Source organism: Sus scrofa, chromosome 15 (assembly GCF_000003025.6).
Source record: "Sus scrofa isolate TJ Tabasco breed Duroc chromosome 15, Sscrofa11.1, whole genome shotgun sequence".
NCBI classification, from domain to species: Eukaryota; Metazoa; Chordata; class Mammalia; order Artiodactyla; family Suidae; genus Sus; species Sus scrofa.
In genome coordinates, this window is record NC_010457.5 from 105,906,156 (window position 1) to 105,932,180 (window position 26,025).

The 26,025-nt window shown below is 39.3% G+C and overlaps 1 protein-coding gene across 5 annotated transcripts in view; it reads left to right on the forward strand.

Moving 5' to 3' along the window:
- NOP58 (NOP58 ribonucleoprotein) overlaps positions 1-24,303 on the forward strand; it is a 36,870-nt gene extending 12,567 nt beyond the window's left edge. For 3 of the 5 annotated variants that reach the window (XM_021075923.1, XM_021075924.1, XM_021075922.1), the window contains 12 exons: positions 572-693; positions 2,994-3,130; positions 5,128-5,192; positions 6,637-6,771; positions 7,713-7,858; positions 8,569-8,695; positions 9,043-9,206; positions 10,700-10,834; positions 11,311-11,372; positions 13,705-13,838; positions 15,633-15,793; positions 16,209-16,500. In XM_021075923.1, coding sequence (XP_020931582.1) covers positions 586-693; positions 2,994-3,130; positions 5,128-5,192; positions 6,637-6,771; positions 7,713-7,858; positions 8,569-8,695; positions 9,043-9,206; positions 10,700-10,834; positions 11,311-11,372; positions 13,705-13,838; positions 15,633-15,793; positions 16,209-16,259 — 1,425 coding nt within the window. In that variant the 5' untranslated portion in view covers positions 572-585 and the 3' untranslated portion in view covers positions 16,260-16,500. Of the gene's footprint in view, positions 1-571; positions 694-2,993; positions 3,131-5,127; positions 5,193-6,636; positions 6,772-7,712; positions 7,859-8,568; positions 8,696-9,042; positions 9,207-10,699; positions 10,835-11,310; positions 11,373-13,704; positions 13,839-15,632; positions 15,794-16,208; positions 16,504-20,476 lie in introns of those variants that run through there. The other 2 variants (XM_021075920.1, XM_021075921.1) reach the window with 2 other exon arrangements.

The following is a 26,025-nucleotide window of genomic DNA, read 5'->3' on the forward strand; positions in this document are numbered from 1 at the left end:
CCTGGTTCTGCAGTAGAAATTAGGGTGGCAAGATCAGATCAGATTGTGAAATTTGTAACTTCTGGAATATTTTTATATTTCATTTCAGAAGTAATATTAAATTCAGTTCTTTTGAAAATTGGGATGGATTTTTGTTTTTTGCTTTATTTATACGAATTTAAATAAAAACTTGTTTCTTAAATTTGAGTTAACTTTTTTTTTTTTTGGCCACACCCACAGCATATAGAAATTCCTACACCAGGGATCACACCTGCATCACAGAAGTTCCAGTTGTGGTTCAGCTGGTTATAAACCCAGCTAGTATCCATGAGGATACAGGTTCATCCCAGACCTTGCTCACTGGGTTAAGATTCCAGTGTTTCTTCGAGCTGTGGTATAGGCCAACAGCCGCAGTTCCGAATTAACCTCTAGCCTGGGAACTTCCATATGCTGCAGGTGTGGTCCTAAAGAGAAGAAAATCCCCAAATCATAGCAGCAACCCAAGCCACTGCAGTGACAACACTGGATCCTTAAGCCACTGTGCCACAAGGGAACTCCTGAGTTAACTCTGTTTTTCTTCTTCCTAAAAAAGCATTCACGGCTCTGATGGAGGGCAAAATCAATAAGCAGCTCAAGAAAGTTCTGAAGAAAATAGTTAAAGAAGCCCATGAACCCCTGGCTGTAGCTGATGCTAAACTAGGAGGGGTCATAAAGGTAAAGCTATAATTTTCTCTTACGCCTGCTAAGCAGAGCTCACCATACAGCATAGTGACTACAAAGCCTACCTAGCCTTTGGTTCTAAGTTATCAGACTTGAATAACTTGATCTTTTTTCCCTCTAGGCTACATAATAATTGCTTCCAATATGACTATCAGTACTAAGGATATATAAGTGATGCTTCAGAAGGATAACACTGTATGAATATCTTGACATACATATTTTTGTTGAGAAACATTTTTTTCTTTCAATATAAATGGTGACGTGACATTTCTATTTTAGTATATGGGTTTTTTAGAAAATACTAGTAGTAGGTAAAGTTGCTAGAAATTAAAGTGAGAATGGAGAGAAAAACTAGGTAGGCTCCCAGACATGAAAGGCAAAACATTTTAGGAGCCAGATGTGCTGGTTTCAGCAGTTGCAGTAGTTATTACAGTGCAAACACATGAATATACGTCTTTTTTAAAAACATATAGTTGATTTACAGTCCTTTCATTTTTGAAGTAAGGATTACATTGCATGTAGGTGTTTGAAAACAGGGAAGTGTGGAAGAGATTTGAGGGGTTTTTTCCAAGGTAGGGTTGTGAAATAAGTTCATTTAAATAGATTATTTCTAATACTGTCCTGTGATGATGTTTTATATGATATCAATCTGTCTTTATCCTGTGAAGTGCCCATTAAATCTTAGTTTATATTTTTCTGCTAAAAACATTAATTTTTAGCATTATAAACTTACATGGAAAGGTACATGGGAGGGCATATATTGCTGATTGGTGAGATTATAAATGTCTTTAATTTTTGCTTTTTAGTTTCTCCATTTGAAAGTTTTACATTGTGTATCTCTTGTATACATACTATAAATTTTTTTTTCCTGATATATGCAACATAGGAGTTCCTTGGTGGCCTGGCAGGTTAAGAATCTGGCCCCACTGCTATTGCACAAAAGACTTCTGTATACAGTGGGTGTGGCAAACAAAAAACCTGTGTGTGTGTGTGTGTGTGTGTGTGTGTGTATAATATGCAACATACACTATTTTGCATGCTTCTCATTTGCATTTGATGAAAGTGAACTGTGTAGATTTGTGTGTGACCTACAAATACACTGCCAAGTCAAAAAATGAGGCGTGCAGAATAGAATTCATCCTATTTCTATTGATTTATGTATGTGTGTACACATACGTATTAACATTACTGTGTATTTGGAAGTACTTAGAGGACCCTAATAGTAGGGAAAGGAAATGTTTTTAAAAGAAGCTAAATAATGTAAAGCAGTAAAAGATTACTCACACCAACATAAAAAAACCACCAGGTTAAATTGTAATTTATCTATTTAAGCCTTTTCTTTCTTTCTTTCTTTCTTTCTTTCTTTCTTTCTCTCTCTCTGTTTCTCTGTCTCTCTGTCTCTCTTTCTTTCTCTCTGTCTCTCTTTCTTTCTCTCTGTCTCTCTCTGTCTCTCTCTGTCTCTCTCTCTCTCTCTCTCTCTCTCCACATCTGTACCATGCAGAGGTTCAGAGGCCAGGAATTGAACTTGCACCACAGCAGTGACCCCAGAAGGTCTAGTGACAATGCCAGATCCTTAACCAGCTGTGCCACCAAGGAACGCCAGACTGTGGCTTGCTTTTTTTGTCTTTTTAGTGCCACATCTGTGGCACATGGAAGTTCAAAGCTGGAGATCAAATCTGAGCTGCAGGTGCTGACCTACACCACAGCCGCAGCAATGCCACATTATTGACACATTGAACAAGGCCAGGGATCCAACCTGCATTTTCATGGATACTAGTCAGGTTCATTACCACTGAGCCATGATGGGAACTCCCAGTCTGTGGCTTTTTTTTTTCTCTTTTTTTTAAGGGCCGCACCTGCAGCATATGGAGGTTCCCAGGCTAGGGGTCTAATCAGAGCTGTAGCTGCCAGCCTACTCCAGAACCACAGCAACACCACATCTGAGCCTCGTCTTTGACCTACACCACAGCTCACTGCAACGCTGCATCCTTAACCCACTGACCGAGGCTAGGGATCAGACCTGAAACTTCATGGTTGCTAGTTGGATTTGTTTTCACTGCCTCATGATGGGAACTCCATAGTCTGTGGCTTTTAATTCATGTACAAAGGCAGCCTTCCTGGAGGCTTATACCAATTTCGACTTCCACCAACGGTATTATATTCAAGTATTCCTCTCACAAACGAACTAGAAACTGTTATGGAATGGAGAAAACATATTTAAATAAATGCTATTTTAACATTTATATGATTTTAGGAAATTTATTTCTTTAATACAAATGTTCTTGTTCTTGTAGGAAAAACTAAATCTCAGTTGTATCCATAGTCCTGTTGTTAATGAGCTTATGAGAGGAATCCGGTCACAGATGGATGGATTAATCCCTGGTGTAGAGCCACGTGAAATGGCAGCTATGTGTCTTGGGTTGGCACACAGGTAAGTTTTTTTGGGTTTTTTTGGTTTTTTTTTTTTTTTTTGTCTTTTGTCTTTTGTCTTTTTAGGACCACACCTGCAGCATATGGAGGTTCCCAGGCTAGGGGTCGAATTGGAGCTGTAGCTTCCGGCCTACACCACAGCCACAGCAACGCTGGATCCTTAACCCACTGAGCAAGGCTAGGGATTGAACCCACAACCTCATGGTTCCTAGTCGGATTTGTTTCTGCTGCACCACGACAGTAGCTCCTTAATTTAAAAAAAAAAAAAATTTTTTTTTTTTAGATTTTTAAATTTTTATTTAGTAAGCGGGTTTGGGGTTTTTCTTCTGTTTTTTGTAGGTTTTTGTTTGTTGTTGATAGGCCTCACCCATGGCGTGCGGAAGTTTGCAGGCCAGGGGTCAAACCCATGCCACAGCAATGGCGACACTGGACCTTTACCACACTGAACCACCAGGGAACTCCAATAAATAACACTGATTGAGACATATTACAAATATTAACTTAATCCTCAGGGATTTTAAGAGGAAGTTAGTGATAGTATCCTCTTTTAACAGATGAGGAAATTGATGCCCAGGGTCAGTATAGTTGGTAAGTGATGAAGCCATGATCTGAACCCAGGTAGTTTGGCTCCATTGTATGAACTTTAAATCTCATAAGCATTTTCTAGCTCTCTCATTAGATGGCACACTTCCTGGGCTTCTTTTATCTTTATTATTATTAAAGTATAGTTGATTTACAATGTTCTGTCAATTTCTGCTGTACAGCAAAGTGAACCAATCATATACACACACACACACACACACACACACTTTTTCTCATATTATCTTCTATCATGTTCTATCACAAGTAAAGATCCAGGTTGTCACTGTAGCAACTCAGGTCACTGCTATGGCACAGGTTCTATCCCTGGCCTGGGAACTTCCACATGCCACAGACAGCCAGATAAAGCAAAGGAAAGATTTTTTTTTTTTTTGTCTTTTTGCCTTTTCTTCAGCCGCTCCCGCAACATACAGAGGTTCCCAGGCTAGGGGTCCAATCAGAGCTATAGCTGCTGGCCTGCACCACAGCCGCAGCAACTCGGGATCTGAGCCACGTCTGCAACCTACACCACAGCTCACAGCAACGCCGGATCCTTAACCCACTAAGAAAGGCCAGGGATCAAACCCGCAACCTCCTGGTTCCTAGTCGGATTCGTTAACCACTGTGCCACGACAGGAACTCCAAAAGGAAAGATTCTTATGGTCAGTGTTACTCCTTTCAAGTGTTAGGTAGTGCTCTAGTTGTTCTTACCTGGTGGTATAAAGCATTAAATGTGCTGCAGAAATCATACATGAACCATATGATTTGGACTACACAGCATTATTTGTCATCTGTAAGTTAATTCATGTTACAGAAATGGAGGTTATAGCAGGAATCGGAGGGAGCAGTGCCTGAAGCATGCAAAAGTTCCTGGGCCAGGTATCAAACCCACTCCACAGCAGTGACATCAGATCCCTTAAGTGCTAGGCCACAAGGGAGTTCCTTATTTTCTTTTAAATGTGTATTTTTGGATCTTAAATATTCTTTGTCTTTTTGCCTTTTCTTGAGCCGCTCCCACGGCATATGGAGGTTCCCAGGCTAGACGTCTAATCAGAGCTGTAGCCGCTGGCCTACGCCACAGCCACAGCAACACAGGATCTGAGCTGCGTCTGCAACCGACACTACAGCTCACGGCAATGCTGGATCCTTAACCCACTAAGCAAGGCCAGGGATCGAACCCACAACTTTATGGTTCCTAGTCAGATTTGTTAACCACTGCGCCACAACGGGAACTCCATGGATCTTTCATATTCTTGTTTAGCTGATTTTCCCATTTAGAAAAAAGAAATTAATGTGGTTCAACAAAAGGGGTTTGGGTAAGTTGTTTTTTTTTTTTTTTTTTTTTTTTTTTAAGATGTTAACAAAATCCTTCCCCTTGATGCTATTTTAGTAATTTGTAATTTTCCCCCCTTTCCCCAGCTTGTCCCGATACAGATTGAAATTTAGTGCTGATAAAGTGGACACAATGATTGTTCAGGCAATTTGTAAGTATTGTACATGTGAAATCTAATCTGTTTTTCTCCTCTTCATAGTTTTTGCCTACTATTAAAATTCTGTCTTTTATGATTCTGTTTGAGGAAGAAGAATGATTAACTAGAACTGTTGGTAAAGTAAAAAGTAAATAAATTGGAAAATGCAGAATAGAAAAAGGAATAAATATAATTTAAGTAGTTGTGATAATGTGACGTACATTGTTAATGTAAACTGTTATTTTCTTTTTTTTTTTTTTTTTTTTTTTTTTTTTTTTGTCTTTTTGCCATTTCTTGGACTGCTCTCTCAGCATATGGAGGTTCCCAGGCTACGGGTCTAATCAGAGCTATAGCTGCCAGCCTACACCATAGCTACAGTAACTCGGGATCCGAGCTGCGTCTGCAACCTACACCACAGCTCACAGCAACGCTGGATCCCTAACCCACTGAGCAAGGCCAGGGATCGAACCCGCAACCTCATGGTTCCTAGTTGGATTCGTTTACCGCTGAGCCACGAAGGGAACTCTCTCGTTATTTTCTACATAAATGATAAACCCATTAAATGGGAACTGTGTTGTGCTATATTGTGCTTTTTTCTTTTGGCTTTATATATAATAGGTCATTCTCTGATGTCATTTGGTGATTTGGGGACATCAAAGCCATAACAATTTCTAACTAAAAATCCCTTTAGGGAGTTCCTGTTGTAGCTCAGTGGTTAACGAAATCCACCTAGGAACCATGAGGTTGCGGGTTCGATCCCTGGCCTCGCTCAGTGGATTAAGGATCTGGCGTTGCCATGAGCTGTGGTGTAGGTTGCAGGCGCAGGTGGGATCGGGCGTTGCTGTGGTTATGGCGTAGGCCAGTGGCTGCAGCTCCAATTTAACCCCTAGCCTGGGAACCTCCATATGCCACAAGAGCAGACATTTAAAATATATATACATTAAAATCCCTTTAAACAGCAGTATTCTGGGTGTATATGTATCTAAAGGATTGAAAGCAGATACTCAGGTACTTAGGATTCACAGGAATCAAAAGGTGGAAACAATTCAAATACCTATTAAAGTTGAATGGATAAACAAAATATGGTGGATACATACAATGGAATATTATTCATCCATAAGAATTTCTGATACATGCTACAATATAGGTGATTTTTGAAAACATGCTAGGTGAAATAAGCCACACACACAAGTATGATTCTACTTAGGAGATACTTTATTCTGACTTCATAGAGATAGAGCCAGAGATAATGGGGGTAGGGGGATGAAGAGTTCTTTAATTAGTGGACACAGTTTCAGTTTGTAAGAGTTCTATAAATGGTTAGTGGTGGTGGTTTCACAGCATGCTGAATGAACTTTATGCCATTGAAATGTACACTTTACAGTGGTTAAAATGGTAAATTTATGTATATTTTCTCACTTTGTTTTTAATAATTTTTTTTTCTTTCATCCTTCTGCAGCCCTGTTAGATGACTTAGATAAAGAACTGAACAACTACATTATGCGGTGTAGAGAATGGTATGGCTGGCATTTCCCTGAATTAGGAAAAATTATTTCAGATAATTTGACATACTGCAAGTGTTTACAGAAAGTTGGTGAGTAACTTTATCCTTTAAGGCATTGAAAACAGTGATTCATATAAATGTTCTGTATTTGACTTACAATGTTTTTGTTTTGTTTCATTTTTTTTTTTTCTTAAATATCCTAGAGTTTTTTATGTCTTATATGTTTTGGGAGTGTAGCCATATTAATACTTGTTAGATTTCAGAAACAAAATTAACTTTGACTTTCATTTCAATGGCCTGTACAACAGAGAACGCAATTCTCTAATTTGATTTTTCCTGAATTGGTGAATGTGTCTCAGTGAAACTGCCATTAATAGGGACAACTGTGGACTAGGGGTAACCCTGAAATACATTACTAATGACAAATATTAAAAATAGTATTGCTATGTACACTGTTAATGTTATGTTGTGTACTATTAGTATAGTAATACTATTAGCAGAGGAACCTGAGGGTTGTTAACAAATTGGAAGTCCTATTTCATGTGTATTATCTCTAGTTTTTGGAGGGAGGTAGTGGGGACAGGTTTTGATCTCTAAAAATCAAACCCTTTTTTTTTTCTTTTGTGGGGGGGGGCACACCCGCAGCATATGGAGATTCCCTGGCTAGGAGTCTAATAGAAGCTACAGCTGCCAGGCTATACCACAGCCACTGCAATGCCAGATCCGAACTGCATCTGTGACCTACACCACTGCTCACAGCAAGGCCAGATCCTTAACCCACTGAGTGAGGCCAGGGATCAAACCTGCAACCTCATGGTTCCTAGTCGGATTCGTTTCCACTGCGCCACAACGGCAACTCCCTAAAATCAAACCTTTATATGAGGAAAATTACTAGGTCAGACTTCTTCACTTTTTGTTTCACTTAGGCTTCCTTTTCATTGGCATCTCTACTTTTTCTTTTGACTATTTGGTGGATTTTATGTAATTTATTGAAGAGTGATTCTCCCTCATCCTCTACAAACATTCCATAGGCGATCGGAAGAATTATGCCTCAGCCAAACTTTCTGAATTACTGCCAGAGGAAGTTGAAGCAGAAGTGAAGGCAGCTGCAGAGATATCTATGGGAACAGAGGTTTCAGAAGAAGATATTTGCAACATTCTGCATCTCTGCACTCAGGTAACCTATACACATAGAAAAACTAGTTGACGTGGTACCAGCTCTGTAATTTCTGATGGCAATGATGATTTTGAAATTTATTGTTCACTTGAGAAATAAATATGAGGGTGTTCAGTCACTACCTCATCTGATGCCATCTTGATTTATATACTTAGGGAAATATACTAAAGTTAACAGCGTACTATTGATTTATTTGTATTGTTAGCATTATCTGAATCATAAATCTATTAAGAAGGCAGAGAAGTATAGTTTTGAGTTATTTACTTCTTTTATCTTTATACCTTGTAGAGGTTTTTTGGTTGATACCTCATGTAAAAATATCTGTACAGGAATCACAGGATAACAAATGTCTGGCTTCTTGGAGGGTTTTGTTGTTTTTGTTTTAATAATTAATATTGGGATCCCCTTGCAGCTCAGTGGGTTAAAAATCTCTCATTGCTGTGGTTCTGGGTGCAGCTGTGGTGTGGAACAACGTTGTACTATGGGTGTGGCGAAAACAGTAAATAACAGTAACATTGAACAACATTATCTTTAGGCAGTGTTTTAGGTTGTTTATATACATTATCTAATAAAATCTTTACAAATAGCCCATTTATAGGAAATTGAAGTAAGAAATGGCTAATTTTCCCAGGGTTGCACAACTATTATAATTTGGATTTTCTCCTGCTCTTAAATTAGTTATGACTTAATCATTTTGTTCCCTACACTAGGTGATTGAAATCTCTGAATATAGAACCCAGCTCTACGAATATCTGCAAAATCGAATGATGGCCATTGCACCCAATGTTACAGTCATGGTTGGGGAATTAGTTGGAGCACGGCTTATTGCTCATGCAGGTGATGATTTTAATGTAATTTGTAAACATGGGTACTGAGAGATGAGTTGAAAGTCATTTTGGATAATAATAAGTAGATGTAAATGCCATGTGTGAGGACTAAGGACCAGGTGTTCAATGATGATTTTTATTTGTATGCCTGATTTCCTTTTGGATAATGAAGGCATCTTTAGTCACTACCTCTTCTGAGACACTTGTGGTCCATTGTCAAAAAGTTTGTTACAGCCGGAGTTGCCAGTTGTTTGCTATAGTGGCCATAATACTTAGATTATAGGTCTTTTGTTTAATAGATGGAACTTTCAGATACTTGGAAGTACATTCCTAGTAACTGCTGCTTTTCTTTTGAAGGTTCTCTTTTGAATTTAGCCAAACATGCAGCTTCCACAGTCCAGATTCTTGGAGCAGAAAAGGCACTCTTCAGAGCCCTCAAGTCTAGACGAGATACCCCTAAGTATGGTCTCATTTATCATGCTTCACTTGTAGGCCAGACAAGTCCCAAACACAAAGGAAAGGTGAGTTAAAATAGTTTTCCTGGGATAGGCCTTTCCCCCCGGCCCCAAAACCATTTTCCTTCTCTTACTCTATAATGGTCAGTAAATCTTTCTATTCTTTCTTTTTCATTAAGTAGAGAATGGTATACACATTAAATAAAAACTTGTGGTGAGTTTCCTTTTAGGTTCAATGGTGTAACAAACCTGACTAGTAACCATGAGGATGCAGGTTTGATCCCTGGCCCTGCTCAGGAGGTTAAGGATCCAGTGTTGCTGTAAGCTATGGTGTAGCTTGTAGACGAGGCTCAGATCCTGCGTTGCTGTGGCCGTAGTGTAGGCCAACAGCTGCAGCTCCAATTTGACACCTAGCCTGGGCAAGTGCAGCCCTAAAAAGCAATGGGGGAAAAAAAAAAAAACACCTTGTACAGTAAAAGAAAAGGTTAGAAGAAAGTGTTACTAGTTACTGTATTCCTGTTTTTCTAGACTCTACCCTTTGAGGGTGGTGGCACATCAAAAGTTTTCTGTGTGGCAAGAAAACAATTTAACATCAACATTTATGAGCTCTGACAGATACATACACTGTTCTAAAAAATTTAGAGGAATTTTGGAGTTCCGTTGTGACACAGCAGTTAATAAATCCGACTAGGAACCATGAGGTTTGATCCCTGGCCTAGCTCAGTAGGTTAAGGATCCAGCATTGCCCTAAGCTGTGGTGTAGGTCGTAGATGTGGCTCGGATCTGGCATGGCCGTAACTGTGGTGTAGGCCAGTAGCTGTAGCTCTGATTCAACCCCTAGCCTGGGACACTCTATATGCTTCGGATGCGGCTCTAAAAAAGCAAAAAAAAAAAAAAAACTTTAGAGGACTTTAGTGAATTCTTTTAATAGCTCTATGAATTGTAGATTTCTCTGTTTCACAGAGGTAGAAACTGAGGCTTAAACAATTAAGTACTTTCAAGCTCTTTGTAGGATATATAGTCTAAAAGACACTCAAATTTCATGAAATTCAGAGCAGAGGGATGGGTAAAGTAAAAGGTTTGGTAAAATCAAATGTTAATTAGCTTGGAAGGGGGCTATACTTACTCTAGATGACCTCATGGTGTAGAACTAATACCAGGTATCGAAAACTATGGAACACAGAAGAATAATTTGAGTTAGTTTTAGACCTGAGCTATTGAAGATCTTTCTATCCACCAAAATGGTGGTGGTTATGTACAGAGCCAGTTAGCCATTATATTGTGGCAAAGGTTCAAACAGGAGATAGGTGGCTTGGAGTTCTCTGGTGGTAGAGCAGGTTAAAGATCTGGCATTGTCATTGCAGCAGCTTGGGTTTGATCACTGGCCTGAGAACTTCCACATGCCGTGGGCACGACCAAAACAAACAAAAAAACCTGCTAGAGTGAATTATGTAGTTAATGATTTGCTATAATGTTCTCATGAATAAGTTACCAATAGAATTTTTACATGTCAGCTTGGAACATAGTTTGAATACCTCTGACTTTGAATTCTCTGACAGATTTCTCGAATGCTGGCAGCCAAAACTGTTTTGGCAATCCGCTATGATGCATTTGGAGAAGATTCCAGTTCTGCAATGGGAGTTGAGAACAGAGCAAAATTAGAGGCCAGGTTGAGAACCTTGGAAGATAGAGGGGTAAGAATCACATCCTACATATTGCCGAAGTTTTACCAGTCAAAACTTAATAAGTCATGGAGTTTCTGTCATGGCGCAGCAGAAACGAATCCAACTAGGAACCATGAGGTCGCAGGTTCTATCCCTGTCCTCACTCATTGAGTTAGGATCTGGCATAGGTCGCAGACTTGGCTTGATCCTGCATGGCTGTGGCTGTGGCGTAGGCCTTAGCCTAGGAACCCTTAGCCTAGGAACCTCCGTGTGCCATGGATGAGGCCCTAAAAAGCAAAATCAAAAAAGTTAATAAATCATGAGTGATTTATGTAATTTTTCATTTCACCAGCTAAACAGTTTTACTTTATGATTAGGGAAATTGTAAACAGCAGGCACAAAAGAATGTACAGTTTCCCTAATATATACTAAGAATTGGCCTACTAGAGTATATATATGACAAAGAGATTATGCCTTAGAAAACTTAATAATTTTTCTTTTCTTAGATAAGGAAAATAAGTGGAACAGGAAAGGCATTAGCAAAAGCTGAAAAATACGAACATAAAAGGTGAGTGCATTTTGGGTACACAGTTTTTGCTTTATGTAAATATTGTTGACAGCACTTTTTTTTTAACTTAGCAAGTCAACATCCCTCTAATTTTTTTCTTTACTTTTTTTCATATTCACTTATAGTTTTTAATCACATTTTCACATTGTTAGAAAAGAATCAAGTCTAAAAGTGGCTAAGAGACATAAGTATTCAGACCTCACTGTGAAATTACAAAAGATATTTGTGGCGAGAGGTGTTTCTATTATTACAATGAGATAATGTTCAGTGCTGATGGAGCTGTAATGATGGAATACTGAAATCAGTTTAACAGTATGTGTCAAGAGCCTTAAAAACATTTGTAATCAGATTTTAGGAGTCTTAGAATTCTTTAGTGAAATCGTAAGGGGTGGGGGGAGTTCCCGTCCTGGCGCAGCGGAAACTGAATCTGACTAGGAACCATGAGATTACAGGTTCGATCCCTGGCATTGCTCAGTGGGTTAAGGATCCGACATTGCCATGAGCAGTGGTTTGGTCACAGACGCGCCTCAGAACCCGAGTAACTGTGGCGTTAGGCCAGTGGCTACAGCTTCCATTCAGCCCCTAGCCTGGGAACCTCCATATGCCGTAGGTGCAGCCCTAAAAAGCAAAAAGACCAAAAAAAAAATCTTTTAAGTGGGCAGGGAGAGCAATATATAGTAACGTCTCATTATGAATAACTGTTTATATGCTTTAGTATACACATTTGTAAAAATTGTTTTTCTTTATTCTGATAAGCAATCAAATGTATTCAGTTATATGGACATTAATTAACATTTACTTGTGTATTTTGTGAATTTGCTAAATTCTCTACAGTGACCATATATTTTATAATTTTTAAAATTTTGGTTTAGGAGTTCCCGTCGTGGCGCAGTGGTTAACGAATCCGACTAGGAACCATGAGGTTGCGGGTTCAGTCCCTGCCCCTGCTCAGTGGGTTGACGATCCGGCGTTGCCGTGAGCTGTGGTGTAGGTTGCAGATGCGGCTCGGATCCCGCGTTGCTGTGGCTCTGGTGTAGGCTGGTGGCTACAGCTCCGATTCAACCCCTAGCCTGGGAAACTCCATATGCCACGGGAGCGGCCCAAGAAATAGCAAAAAGACAAAAAAAAATTTGGTTTAGTTGAAAAACGTGGATATTGTTTGGAGGGGGTTGTTTGTTTTAAATAGGAAGTCAAAAGTTAATAAGATGTATGTGGGAGAGACCCAAGAGAACCAAGTCACTCCTTTGTTTCTTAAATTATAAATGTTTTTAACCTATAAAAGTTAAACGTAGCCATGAACCTACAAGTTTAATAGAACATTCCTTAGCTTGTTTTGAACAATTTTTTAATGTTCCCAGGCCATTATACTTATGACATTAAACACATGTGCTTAAAGCACCAATTATGAGATTTGGTTCACATTTTTGGCAATCAGAACTTTGTTTTCTTTCTACTCCATTAGAACAAAAGCAAACATTTGGGTTTTAGGGAATCTTTATTCCTGTGTAACCCTTCTTATTCCTCTGCTGCCTGGAAACTTGTAATGAAGTTGAATTGCCCAGTGTTCTAAAACTTCACGGATTGGTTCATTTTTCACCTTCTAGTATAAAACATTTGGTGTAAAGATATGTCCTCCATTTTCTCCCATGCTGATTGAATATTTATTTTTCTGTACTATAGTCACTACGTTGATTACACAGTCAAAATTCATTCAGCTCACATTGTCTTCTGGATATATTTTGGCCATGCCGAAGGCGTGAGGAAGTTCCCAGGCCAGGGGTCAAACCCATGCCATAGCAGCAACCTAAGCTGCTGCAGTGACAACACCGGATACTGAGCCACAGGAAAACTCCTTTCCTTAGGGGGGAGAGGGTCATCATTTGAAGTGTGATTTAACTTCTGGAGATTTTTCACTTTATAAGCTACCCTAAAGCCACTTTAATGAGACATAGGCTTTTGTAAGTATTACCCAGTGGTGTTTCCTTTAAATCTCTTTAGAATTTTTTTTTTTCACATTTCTTAAAAGTTTAAGATTTCCCATTACGGCTCAGCAGTAATGAACCTGACTATTCATGAGGATGTGGGTTCGACCCCTGGCCTTGCTCAGTGGATTAAGGAGCTGGTGTTGCAGTGGGCTGTGGTGTAGGCTACAAACGCAGCTTGGGTCCCTCGTTGTTGTGGCTGTGGTGTAGGCCAGAAGCTGCAGCTCCGATTTGACCTCTACCCTGGGATCTTCCGTATGCCATGGGTGTGGCTCTAAAGACAAAAAAAATAAATGTAGTTGATTTACGGATGTTTGTAGAGATTTTCTAAAATTCTGTGGCTCTTTCAGTGAGGTGAAGACTTACGATCCTTCTGGTGACTCCACACTGCCAACCTTTTCTAAAAAACGCAGGATTGAACAGGTGGACAAAGAGGATGAAGTTATTGAAAAGAAGGCCAAAAAAGCCAAGGTTAAAATTAAAGGTTTGTTTCAGTTTTTTAATGTCATTTACACTCTTGTTCCGTGAGAAGCACAGACTTTAGGAGTTCACATCGTGGCTCAGTGGTTGACTAATCCAACTAGGAACCATGAGGTTGCGGGTTCAATCCCTGGCCTTGCTCAGTGGGTTGGGGATTTGGCGTTGCTGTGAGCTGTGGTGTAGGTCACAGATGGGGCTCGGACCCCCCATTGCTGTGGCTCTGGCGTAGGCTGGCGGCTACAGCTCCAGTTAAACCCCTAGCCTGGGAACCTCCATATGCCATGGGAGCAGCCCTAGAAAAGGCAAAGAGACAAAAAAAAAAAAAAAAAAAAGGGCAGCAGCTCAGACTTTAAGTCCTGCAGAAATACACACTATTGAACTTCATTGTGCACCCACCCATATTAAAAACTAATGGCATTTTAGTAAGCCATCATGTTCTCTGGGAATAGTTAGAATATTGTTAAATTTATCATGTTATACTAAATGTACCAAAACCTTACTTTCTATCATGTGAACCCCTTTGAGAATCAGCTTAAAATAGAAGGGGGAAAAAAGTATGTGGTTTCTAATTAGTTGCTCAAATATTTTTTATTTTAGTTGACCATAAAATTGATGGAGCAGTACTTTTTCTTCATTGTTTCTGTTACTTGAAAAGGACTAGTGTGATGATTGGGTAGCCTGCCATCTTCGTAGTAATATTTAACAGGTGCTCTTAACTGAATTAGGCTCTCTTATAGAGTTGATCACTGAGTTCTCCCATATCACCTGCACCTGTGGTCTAGCAAGAGCTGCATTAAATCAATAACTGATTTAATTTTTGGTTTCTAAATAGCTTTGTGGTCAAAAGTTGTACCATCAGGAGTTCCCAGTGTGGTGTGATGACATCACTGGCATCTCTGCATTGCCAGGACTCAGGTTCAATCCCAGGCCTGGGACAGTGGGTTAAAGGCTCCAGCATCGCCACACCTGTGGCATAGGTTGAAACTGGCTCAGATCTGATCCCTGGCCCAGGAATTCCATGTGCAGTAGTGTGGCCAAAAAAGAAAAAAGATGTATGATCAGCAAATGTGGACTCCTACCCTAAATAAAGAAAACATAAGCAAGTTATTTAACTCTTGTGTTTCTGTTCCCTCATTGAATAGTAAGGAGGTCCCTAAACCCCATTAGTAGTAGCATTTGAAACACCCAAAGGAGTTCCCATCGTGGTGCATCGGAAACAAATCTGACTAGGAACCATGAGGTTGCGGGTTCTTAACCCACTGAGTGAGGCCAGGGAACAAACCCAAGTCCTCATGGCTATTAGGTTCGTTACCACTGAGCCATGACGGGAACTCCCTTGAGTCCTCATTCTAATGTGCCAAGCATTTATGCTAAGCATCCTGCATGTGTTAACCTCATTAAATGCAATGAGATAGACTAAATTTTATAAAGATGAGGATGTTGAGTTTACAGAGGTTAAATGACTTACTAAGGGTCACATCAGGTGGAATAAAGCCAGGTCTCTTAACTCCAAACTCTTATTAATCATTTCTAATATAACTTACTAGTCCGAAAATGGTTTGGAAATCAGATGATTTGATTTGTTTTAATACCTGATTTCTTTATATATGTATGTGGTCATGAGAAATTTATTTTTGAGCTTTATATCATTTGTAAAGTTAGTAGAATTAAACTAGGTAGATATTTGAAGGACCTTGGCAGCTATAAAATTATATATATGTAAGACTCCCAAAGTGTTTGGAGAGAGAAAAGTCTGATGCAATATTAGTTGTTGTGCATTTACACTTACCTTATTCAGTTGAAGAAGAAGTAGTAGAAGAAGAAGTAGAAGAAGAAGGAGTACAAGTGGTTGAAGAACAGGAGACATCTGTAAAGAAGAAGAAGAAAAAGGACAAAAAGAAACACATTAAGGAAGAACTCCTTTCTGAGGAAGAACCATGCACCAGCACAGCAATTGCTGTATGTTTGTTTTTAATTACCTATACTGTAGTGCCATGGACAGGGTTTCCACATTTTATTCTACTCTGTATGGCCTAGAAATGAGCAGGGAGGGGTTTTTTAATGATTTTATTGAAGAGGAAATAGAAATAAAACAACGTTGTATTTATATATATATATATATATATATATATATAAAAGGCCATTTCCCAAACTTAGACTCTTAATTTGAAATGGGTTTTGGTTTGAAGAAGGAAGAGAATATCATTTGCTACAGATCACAAAGCTGATTTTTATGTTTTTATATTTTAGTCTTCCCCCAAAATTGTTTTAAGGGAAATAGAGTAGACCTGCTTTGCTTTTAAGAGGAAACGTTATTTTTAATCACCCATTCATTTACAGTTCTTTCAAAAGCATTCTTTTTTATTATTTTCAGAGTCCAGAGAAAAAGAAGAAAAAGAAAAAAAAGAAAGTTAATGAGGACTAATGGAATGAATCATTCTTTCAAAAATTTCCTAATTGAACCACCTGTCCACATCATGCTTAAGATTCAGTCAGAAATAATATCAGAGATGCTCTCTAAAATATTTGATGGCAGGTTGGGTGAAACAATGATTAATCATCAGTAGCATTTCATGCTTGTTTGTGTCTTGACACCACTTCAACTGTTAATTTTATGTCATTTCTTAGAATATTTGTTAAATAAAAATATTTTCTTTGTATTTTAAGTCAGTTTTGTGATTTCTGTATTTTAGGTAGAGAATATTTGGCCATTTCTGTATTTTATTTAGCATTTTGTGATTGTTATTTTGATAATTTTACCAGAAAAATGAAAGCTGTGAACCATTCATTTGAAACTTAGCCTTTTGTAAAGCAGTAATTAGAAACTCTGTAGTTGTGAAAAGTGCAAGGAAATGATTGTTAATCTATATCCTGATTTGTTTTGTTTCAGACATGTTGGGGCATGTGGAAATTCCCAGGCTTGGGATCTAACCCATACCATAGCTATAACCAGAGCCACAGTGGTGACAGCGCCGAATACTTAACTTGATGTCCCACAAGGGAGCTCCCTTGATTTGTTTTAAAGTAATCTAAAGTAGCTGCATCCATGACATATGGAAGTTCCTAGGTCCGGGATCATATCTGAGCTTAATCCCTCAGATTCTTAATCCCTCGCACCACACCAGGAACTCCTAAAGTGAATTTTTTAAAAAGATAATATAAAATGATTTTATAGTAAGGAATAAGGGTGAAACAAGATGAACAAAAAAGTCAGTAGTGTTGAGGCTTATAAACTAGGACCAAGAACACCAAAGAGAAATCTTTCTTTCTAGAAGGTGGTATTTTAATAGGTGAATAGCATCCTCAGCCGTCAGCCATCTAGTCATGATAGTCTTAAGTTTAATGGACTTTTATGTCTTGCATTTCTGTGTATGCCACAGGCATAGTGATTTAAAAAAAAAAAAAACAAACTCAATTTAATAAAATCATTCAGCAGTGGAGAAGCTAAAATGATAGTAAGCTTTTGAGTTTTACCTCTGCTTTTCATGTAATCTTGGGCAAGTCAGCAACTTTAGTTCCTCATTTGCAAATCAGAGATAATGGTCAGCTTTATTCCTCCTAACAGTGACTTGTAGAAAATAAGATAATACGAATTTTCAGAGATGAAAATACATTTCAAATATAGATATTTTAATTGAAGTAAATGCTGCATAAAGTACATGTAGCCATCTCTAGAAAATTCTATAATGAAACATTATTATTGCCTCTAGGAGAGTATTGTCATTTTGTATCACCCAGTAATACTCCAGACCCATCCTTGACTTGGGATGTAACAGACTTTATTATAACAAATTTTGATGAAAGTGGCCTGTTGACCTGATAGGACTATATAATCCAAAACTTTATCTTAAGCAACATAGACCTTGAAAATACTAATTAATAAGCTTCTGGTTGTTTTGAGTAGTCTAGTGCTAATTAATAAGCCTTCTAGTCGTTTTGAGTAGTCCTGGGGAAAACCCAGATAAATCATAGCGCTATCAGCTTAAGTGCTAAAGTCCTGTTTAAAATACCAACTAAAAGGTAGATTCAACTTCTGACTCCATCTGCTGGGTCTTGAGTCTGCTTACTTATCCAAGCCATGGCTAAGCTTTGTCCTCTGCCCAGAGCTTCAGCCTCAGAACACTATCTACAGTTCTGTCCTTGAAGAATTCCCTTAAATCCATTTGTTGCCTTTCTGAGATCATCTTTTAAAACCTATCTGAAACTAGATTTCTCTGAGGATTGAGAGAATGTAAAGGGTTTTTTAAGGACATTAATTTCCTTCTGCATTCATTGAACATCTCCCCTCTTAATGTCTGTTCAGTGATGAGTGAATGACCCATGGAGGAATTAACTAGGCTTTTGTCTTACTCAAATGAAAGTAATATTAAGAGTACATCTGGGGAGTTCCCGTCGTGGCGCAGTGGTTAACGAATCCGACTAGGAGCCATGAGGTTGCGGGTTCGGTCCCTGCCCTTGCTCAGTGGGTCGAAGTTCCGGCGTTGCCGTGAGCTGTGGTGTGGGTCACAGACGCGGCTCGGATCCTGCGTTGCTGTGGCTCTGGCGTAGGCTGGCAGCTACAGCTCCGATTCGACCCCTAGCCCGGGAACCTCCATATGCCGCAGGAGCGGCCCAAGAAATGGCAAAAAGACAAAAAAAAAAATAAAAAAAAAAAAGAGTACATCTGGGAGTTCCCTTGTGCAGTGGGCTAGGGATCTGGCATTGTCACTACAGCTACCCAAGTTTGATCCTTAGTCCAGAATTCTACATGCTGCGGGCACAGCCCCTCAAAAAAGAATGCTCTTTTTTTTTTTTTTTTTTTAATGTTTTAAGATCATTAAATCTATAGATTATTTTCTGTTTTAATTTTTTTCACCTGAAAACATTCCTTGCAGCAAGTATCAAATAGTGACTCTTCTGGAGTTTTTTACAGTTTTGATACTGGGTTTGGTTTTAAGGAGTAATTAGAAGTACAGTGGCCTCTTGAACAAGATGCATTTAAACTTCATAGGTCTTATTAGAGAGGGGAATTTTTTTCAGTGGTAAATAACTACAGTACACAGATGCAGAACTGGCAATGGCCAAGGCCAGCTGTAAAGTTACAGACCATTGTTCAAGGGTCCGCTAATTAGAACAGCAGTTCTCAAGTTTTGTGGGAATTAGAATCACCTGGAGAACTCTTAAAATGTAAATTTCTCACTTGGTAGATATAAGGCCCAAGAGTATGCATTTTGAGGAGTTTCTAGCTGACAATTTGTACACCTTTTTCTGCTGTACTAGGTGGACTCCCTTCTGTTTTGCTATTGCAAACTAGAATGTAACTGATGCCCAAGAAGTCCGGCTATTATCTCCTTAAAATGAGGACATCAGGCAGCAGGCAAGTAGTCTGAGGAAGGCTGAGCATTTAATCTGGTCTGTGCTCCTTATATGTATAGTATATTACAAAATTTTTAAGTTTCTGAGAACAAAACACCAGATTTGAAACAGCACTCAACATTGCCAAAAGCATTCAAAAGCGTATTTGAAAGAAATAGCGAAAGTTTATGGACTAGTCTCAGATGTGTATTTCCTCAGTCTTTGACTATAAACTTAAGATGCTAAATGGGTATTCATACCAGTCTCACCATTCTTTCATATGTCTACTGTTGTTTTTCTTTGGAGTGCTTCTAGGTTTTTTTGAGTTTTGTTTAATTCTATTACAAAGAGGCAGTGAATATCTTTGTACATTTATCTTCATGAACTTGTCTTTCTGTAGCATAAGTTTCTAGATGTAAAATTACTGTGTCAGAGGGAGGGATTAAGGTAAAATAGTGCCATTTTGCCTCAAATACTCTAGTGATATTTATTCCAACCAGTAGTGTTAAGAGAATGCTCCTCTTTCAGGAACTGTCTCACAAATTGTCTTTTTATTAGTATTTACTGCAACCTCTTGCTTGCTAACACAATTTTACACATAGTTGTTAAGGTGGTTTGTTTGCTTTTTGAAGGGTCACACCTGCGGCATATGGAGGTTTCCCAGGCTAGGGGTTGAATCCGAGCTACAGCTGCCGGCCTACGCCAGAGCCACAGCAACACCAGATCTGAGCCTCGTCTGTGACCTACACCACAGCTCATGACAATGCTGGATCGTTAACCCACGGAGTAAGGCCAGGGCTCGAACCCTTATCCTCATGGACACTAGTTGGGTTCTTAACCTGCTGAGCCACAATGGGAGTTCCACTTCTGTGGTTCTTAATTAGGGTCTACTATTATTTAATGGAAAATATGAAGTAGTAAGCCTAAAAGGATAATGAAGCACTTACTACATCTCAGGTGCTATTAACTTAGTCTAACAACCCTTTCTAACACTATTATGTGTACTGTTAGGCCCACTTTAACACTGAGATGCACACAGAGGTTAAGGAACTTAGTGCCATTCCAATGACTAGGAATGCCTCTATAATGCTAGTGCTCTATGGTTATGAAAAGCGTAAGCTACTCAGTGTCCAAAGATTTTCTTAATAGCCTGAAGATAATTGGAATCTTACTGAAATATGTGGCAATTGGTGTATAGATGTTTTTTCTTCTGTATGCTTGAAAATGATCATAATTAAAAGTTCTAAGCAATAGCATGCTATTTATTTTGCTTTAATTCCTACGTTCTTTGTTTCTGAAACTTTTCAGCATTGCTGGTCTGTGAGCATTTGGGGAAACCCACTGTGAGCCAGGCCTTTGTTAAATGGATGACCAGGAAAACTCAAGGAGACAAGATTCAGCAGCTGCTGCCCTCAGGGAGTTTACAGAGTGAACTTCAAACCTCATAGCCTCCTGGGATGGTCTATTTCCCTTTCAGAATCCTTTGTGTTTTGAGGAACGGGGAATGCAGGGAAGCAACAGGTAGAGCTCTCAACGTTGAGAAATACAGAAATTATGAAGAAAAAGCTGCAGAGTAGATGAGTTTATGGGAGAGAAATCATCCCTTTCCCTTTCTCTACTAAGCACAAGGTCTGCACACTGAGGAAAGTAGAGAACTGCAGGAAAAACAGAGACCTACCCCTTGGCAATAAAAAGAACTGTAAGTACAGCTGCATCCCATTGTATCCCACATCCTCACCCTAAAACTGCTCTTCAACTGCCCTTGAGCCTTGGCGATTTGGTACTTGGGAGAGCAGTGCTGTGGCATAGAGGTATAGGGAAGCTTTCTCCTGGGTTCTTGGGGCCTCAAAACTCCTACCTTGCTAACCTGAGCCAAGAAGCAGAGAATGCCTTGGTTTAACAGCAAGCGTAAATGTTACATGTGCCTGACTCGGAAAAGAATTGGTCAGACAACAAGTGCATCTATTTATATCTTATAATCTGCTGGGCCAGCAACATGCTAATAACCAACTGGGCATGATGGAAAGGCCACAAGCTGACTGTCAAAATGGGAAGATCACTGCACTAGTGGTCAGAGAAAATAATACACATGAAAGTGCTGCCTAAGCCAAAAAGTACTGTATATAGTATCTTTCCTGTTAGGATGAGCTGGTTTCACCATTGACTAGTTCATGTCCTTGGACTAGTGAACCTGTGCTCTCTCAGAGCCTCAGTTTCTTTATAATGTGGAAATAATAGTTCTTGGCTTATCCTATCTGTTGTAGGATTCTTAGAAACTCAGATGAGATAGTTTATACAAAAATACCTTGTCAGCTGAATAAATGTAAAGTATCATTACTCAAGATCTATTCTACCTAGAATTGGTAAGTGGTATTCCGGAAAGAAGTCAGTGGAAGAGATTAGGGAAACTTTTACGGCAGCCACCAGCCAGTCAGTCATTTACCATTTATGTTTTCTTTCTGAGCATACAGCTTGACTGTATACCATGTTTGCATTTGGATGTGGCCATGTAACTGAGGCCAGTCAATGGAATGTTAATAATATACATCACTTGGAGGCCTGGCCCCTGAAAATATTCCATCGCATTCTTCGATGCCTTATTTCCCCCCCAACACCCTGCTGGCTTAATGCAAACATGGTAACCTCAGGAGCCAAGTGTTAAGACAGAAAAGCTACCAAGTAAAAGAAACCCCTGGTTTGGGGAACAACTATGCACTGATCTGGAACTTCCATTTTGAACTTGGGAAGAAATAAACTCTCATTACGTTTGGGTCCTTATATTGGCTTGAAGCATATGAAATTCCAGTGTTTGCCCATTTTATCTACAAAAATAATTCCATGATTTAAACTTAGAAGATACTCTGGTTTGTTTCAGCAGCTAATGCAGCCTTAATACACCTTAAAGGAAGTTTGTTTTTGTTTTTGTTTCTTTAATAAGGGCCGTATCCATGGCATATGGAGGTTCCCAGGCTGGGAGTGGAATCGGAGTTGTAGCCAATGGCCTACACCACAGCCACAGCAATGCCAGATCCGAGCCACCTCTGAAACCTACACCACAGCTCACAGCAATGCTGGATCCTTAACCCACTGATCAAGGGCAGGGATCAAACCTGCATCCTCATGGATACCAGTCACATTCATTTCCACTGAGCCGCAACTGGAACTCAAAAGTTTTTAATTTTTGTTTAATTTTTTGATCTTTTATAATAAATTGAAGTATTAATTTATAATGTTATGTTTCAAGTGTATAGCAAAGTGATTCATTTTTGTATATAAATGTATAATTCCTTTTCAGATGCTTTTCCATTTTAGATTATCATATTAAATACAGTTCCCTGTACTACACAGTACGTCCTTTGGTTTTTTGGGGTTTAGGGGCTTTGGGAGATAGGTTGTGCCCACAACATGTGGAATTTCCAGCCAGGAATGGGATTTGCACCACAGCAGTGACCACGCCAGATCTTCAACGTGCTGCAGCATGATGGAACTCAGAGAAAGTCTTTTTAAAAGCCACTTTTACCAAGGTGAGAGAGGAAATTGGGATCAGAGATAGTAAACGGCCTGCTTTTAATTCAGATTGGGGTGTAAACATATTTGATTTGTTCCACAAAATGTTAGTCCACATCGTTTTAAAAAGTTGAATTGATTGCTGAATCAAAAATGTCTAATTGTCATGCAAACAAAATATTTTATCTTTGTCATTTGTTTTTTGACTTTAAAAATCAACATAGCAAAGAAAAATCCTAAAATCAAACTAAACAAGGCCAAAAGAACAAGACTTTAATAAACAAAGATTAAACTGTTTAGGACTTAAAAGAGAGAAATTTGTAATAATACAGTGCAGAGTTCTTTCTAATTTAGGAAATTCAGAAAACGAAAAGGAAAAGATTGATAAAATTGACCACATAAAAACTTGTATGGCAGAAATAGTGTAAAATAGTTAAAAGTATGACAAGGCAATGGTTTCATTAATATATAAAGAAGTTAAGTTAATAAGAAAAAGATGAAAATTACAAATAACAATCCTAGAAAGAGTGTATAAGTGATCAATAAACATAAGAGGAGAAGTTCCCACGTGGCTCAGCAGGTTAAGTCTCTGGCATTGTTTCTGCTCTGGTGCAGGTTCAGTCCCTGGGCTAGCCTAGAAACTTCCATATGCTGCAGGTGCTGCCAAAATAAATAAATGAAAAATAAGCATAAGAGGAGTTATACCCTATCAAATTATCCAATTAAATAATAATAGCATTACCGGAGTTGACCAGAATCTAGTAAAATTGACCTACACTGTAGGTAAGAGTATAAACTGGTTTGGAGGGCATTTCCCTAACAGCTTTTAACAGTGCTAATCGGAAGTTCCCATTGTGATGCAACAGAAAGAAATCTGACTAGTATCCATGAGGACCCAGGATCCATCCCTGGCCTCACTCAGTGGGTTGGGGATACAACGTTGCCATGAGCTTTGGTGTAGTTCACAAATGCACCTCAGATCCTGTGCAGTTGTGACTGTGGTGTAGGCCTGCAGCTCCAATTCGATCCCTAGCCTGGGAATTTCCATATGCCACAGGTGGGGCTCTAAAAAGACAAAAATAAAAGTGCTAATCAAGCAACGATCCTGCTAGTTAAATGCACAAATACAGTCACAAAGGTCACTAAGATGTAGGTATGAGGATGTATATTAATTACAGCATTGTTGGTAACAGTAATACAAACCAGAAACAACCACAATATCCCACTAATAGAGGCCAGTAAATAACCTTATGTCCAAAAACTGCAGCCATTAAAATATAGAAAAATCCCCTAGACACACTATTTCGTTGAAAAAGCAAAATACAGAAGCGTGAAACCATTTATGTAAAAATTTTAAAAGGATATGTACGTAACTTTTTTCTTTATTTCCCTGGGACCCATATACAAGAAACTTAACAGTTGTCACCTTTGGAGGCAGGGATTGGAAATTTGGGGATCAGAGGGTAGGGAGAAAGATTTTTGCTTTCCATTCATTTCTGTATTGTTTCATTTTATAAAAACTGTGCCTGTGTTATTTTTCACATAGATTATTTTCATTTTTGAATGTAAAATAAACAAAGCTATAGTCCAAAACTACCAAAAAAGTTTTATCTAAAGCTATGATACCAGCTATTTGTTTTGTTGTTTATTTATTTATTTTGTCTTTTTGTATTTTTCTGGGGCCGCACCCACAGCATATGGATGTTCCCAGGCTAGGGGTCTAATCGGAGCTGGAGCCACCGGCCTACACCAGAGCCACAGCAACGCTGGATCCGAGCCGCATCTGCAACCTACACCACAGCTCACGCCAATGCTGGATCCTTAACCCCTGAGCAAGGGGCAGGGATCGAACCCGAAACCTCATGGTTCCTAGTCAGATTTTTTAACCACTGAGCCACCACGGGAACTCCTGTTTTGTTGTTTATTGATTTAGTTTTTTCCTGCAGAGATCAGGAGGACTATGTTTTGTTGTTTTTTTTTTTTTTGGTCTTTTTGTATTTTAGGACTGAACCCACAGCATACAGAGGTTCCCAGTCTAGGGGTCCAATTGGATCTATAGCCACTGGCCTACACCACAGCCACAGCAACGCCAGATACTTAACCCAATGAGCGTGACCAGGAATTGAACTCGCAACTTCATGGTTCCTAGTCGGGTTCGCTAACCACTGAGCCACGACGGGAACTCCTCCGAGCCTTTTCAAATAAAGAACAATGTGGAGAATGCAAAGTATGAATGAACAAATTATGTGTTTCATCAGTTTACCACTCATGCCCTCCCTTAGTCCCCAGTTACTAACTAGTTTATACCGTAGGCTGAGAAATCACTATGGTTTTGAGGGTATTAAGGTCTCATCCCCATTTTATAGCAGAAGAACTAATATCACAGAAGAGCTATGGTGACAGGATTACAACTCCAGTTTCCACCTGTTTAGTAAATGAGAGAAACCTAATGTCTGTGAACAACTAGACTGGGGACCAAAGAGTTCTAGTATGTGTAAAAGTTAAGGCAGGAGTTCTTGTCATGGCATAGTGGGAACAAATCCAACTAGGAACATGAGGTTGTGGGTTCGATCCCTGGCCTCGCTCAGTGGGTTAAGGATCCGGCGTTGCCATGAGCTGTGGTGTAGGTCACAGAAGCGGCTTGGATCTGGCATTGCTGTGGCTGTGGTGCAGCCTGACAGCTGTAACTCTGATTAGATCCCTAGCCTGGGAATCTCCATATACCTCGGGTACGGCCCTAAAAAGCAAAAAAAAAAAAAAAAAAAAAAAAAAAAGTTAAGGTAGATGATCTGATTTGATCCTCAATGATATGTAATAATTTAAAAGAAAGGAGTTCCCGTCGTGGCGCAGTGGTTAACGAATCCGACTAGGAACCATGAGGTTGCGGGTTCGGTCCCTGCCCTTGCTCAGTGGGTTAACGATCCGGCGTTGCCGTGAGCTGTGGTGTAGGTTGCAGACGCGGCTCGGATCCCGCGTTGCTGTGGCTCTGGCGTAGGCCGGCGGCTACAGCTCCGATTCGACCCCTAGCCTGGGAACCTCCATATGCCGCGGGAGCGGCCCAAGAAATAGCAACAACAACAACAACAACAAAAGATAAAAGATAAAAAAGACAAAAAAAAAAAAAAATAAAATAAAAAAAAAAAAAAAAAAAAAATAAAAGAAAGCACAAGTAGATGTTGAGATTTGCTATTCACTCTCTACGTGTTCTAGATGTGCTTTTCTTTCTCTTGGTCTTAGAGCTTTCCTCCATTACTCATCCGTTCTTAGGATTGCATTTTCTTTCCTCTTCCCAAATCACAGATGTTTTCCCACCCTGTGAAATGTAGTGACTGGCTGGCCAGAGCATTACC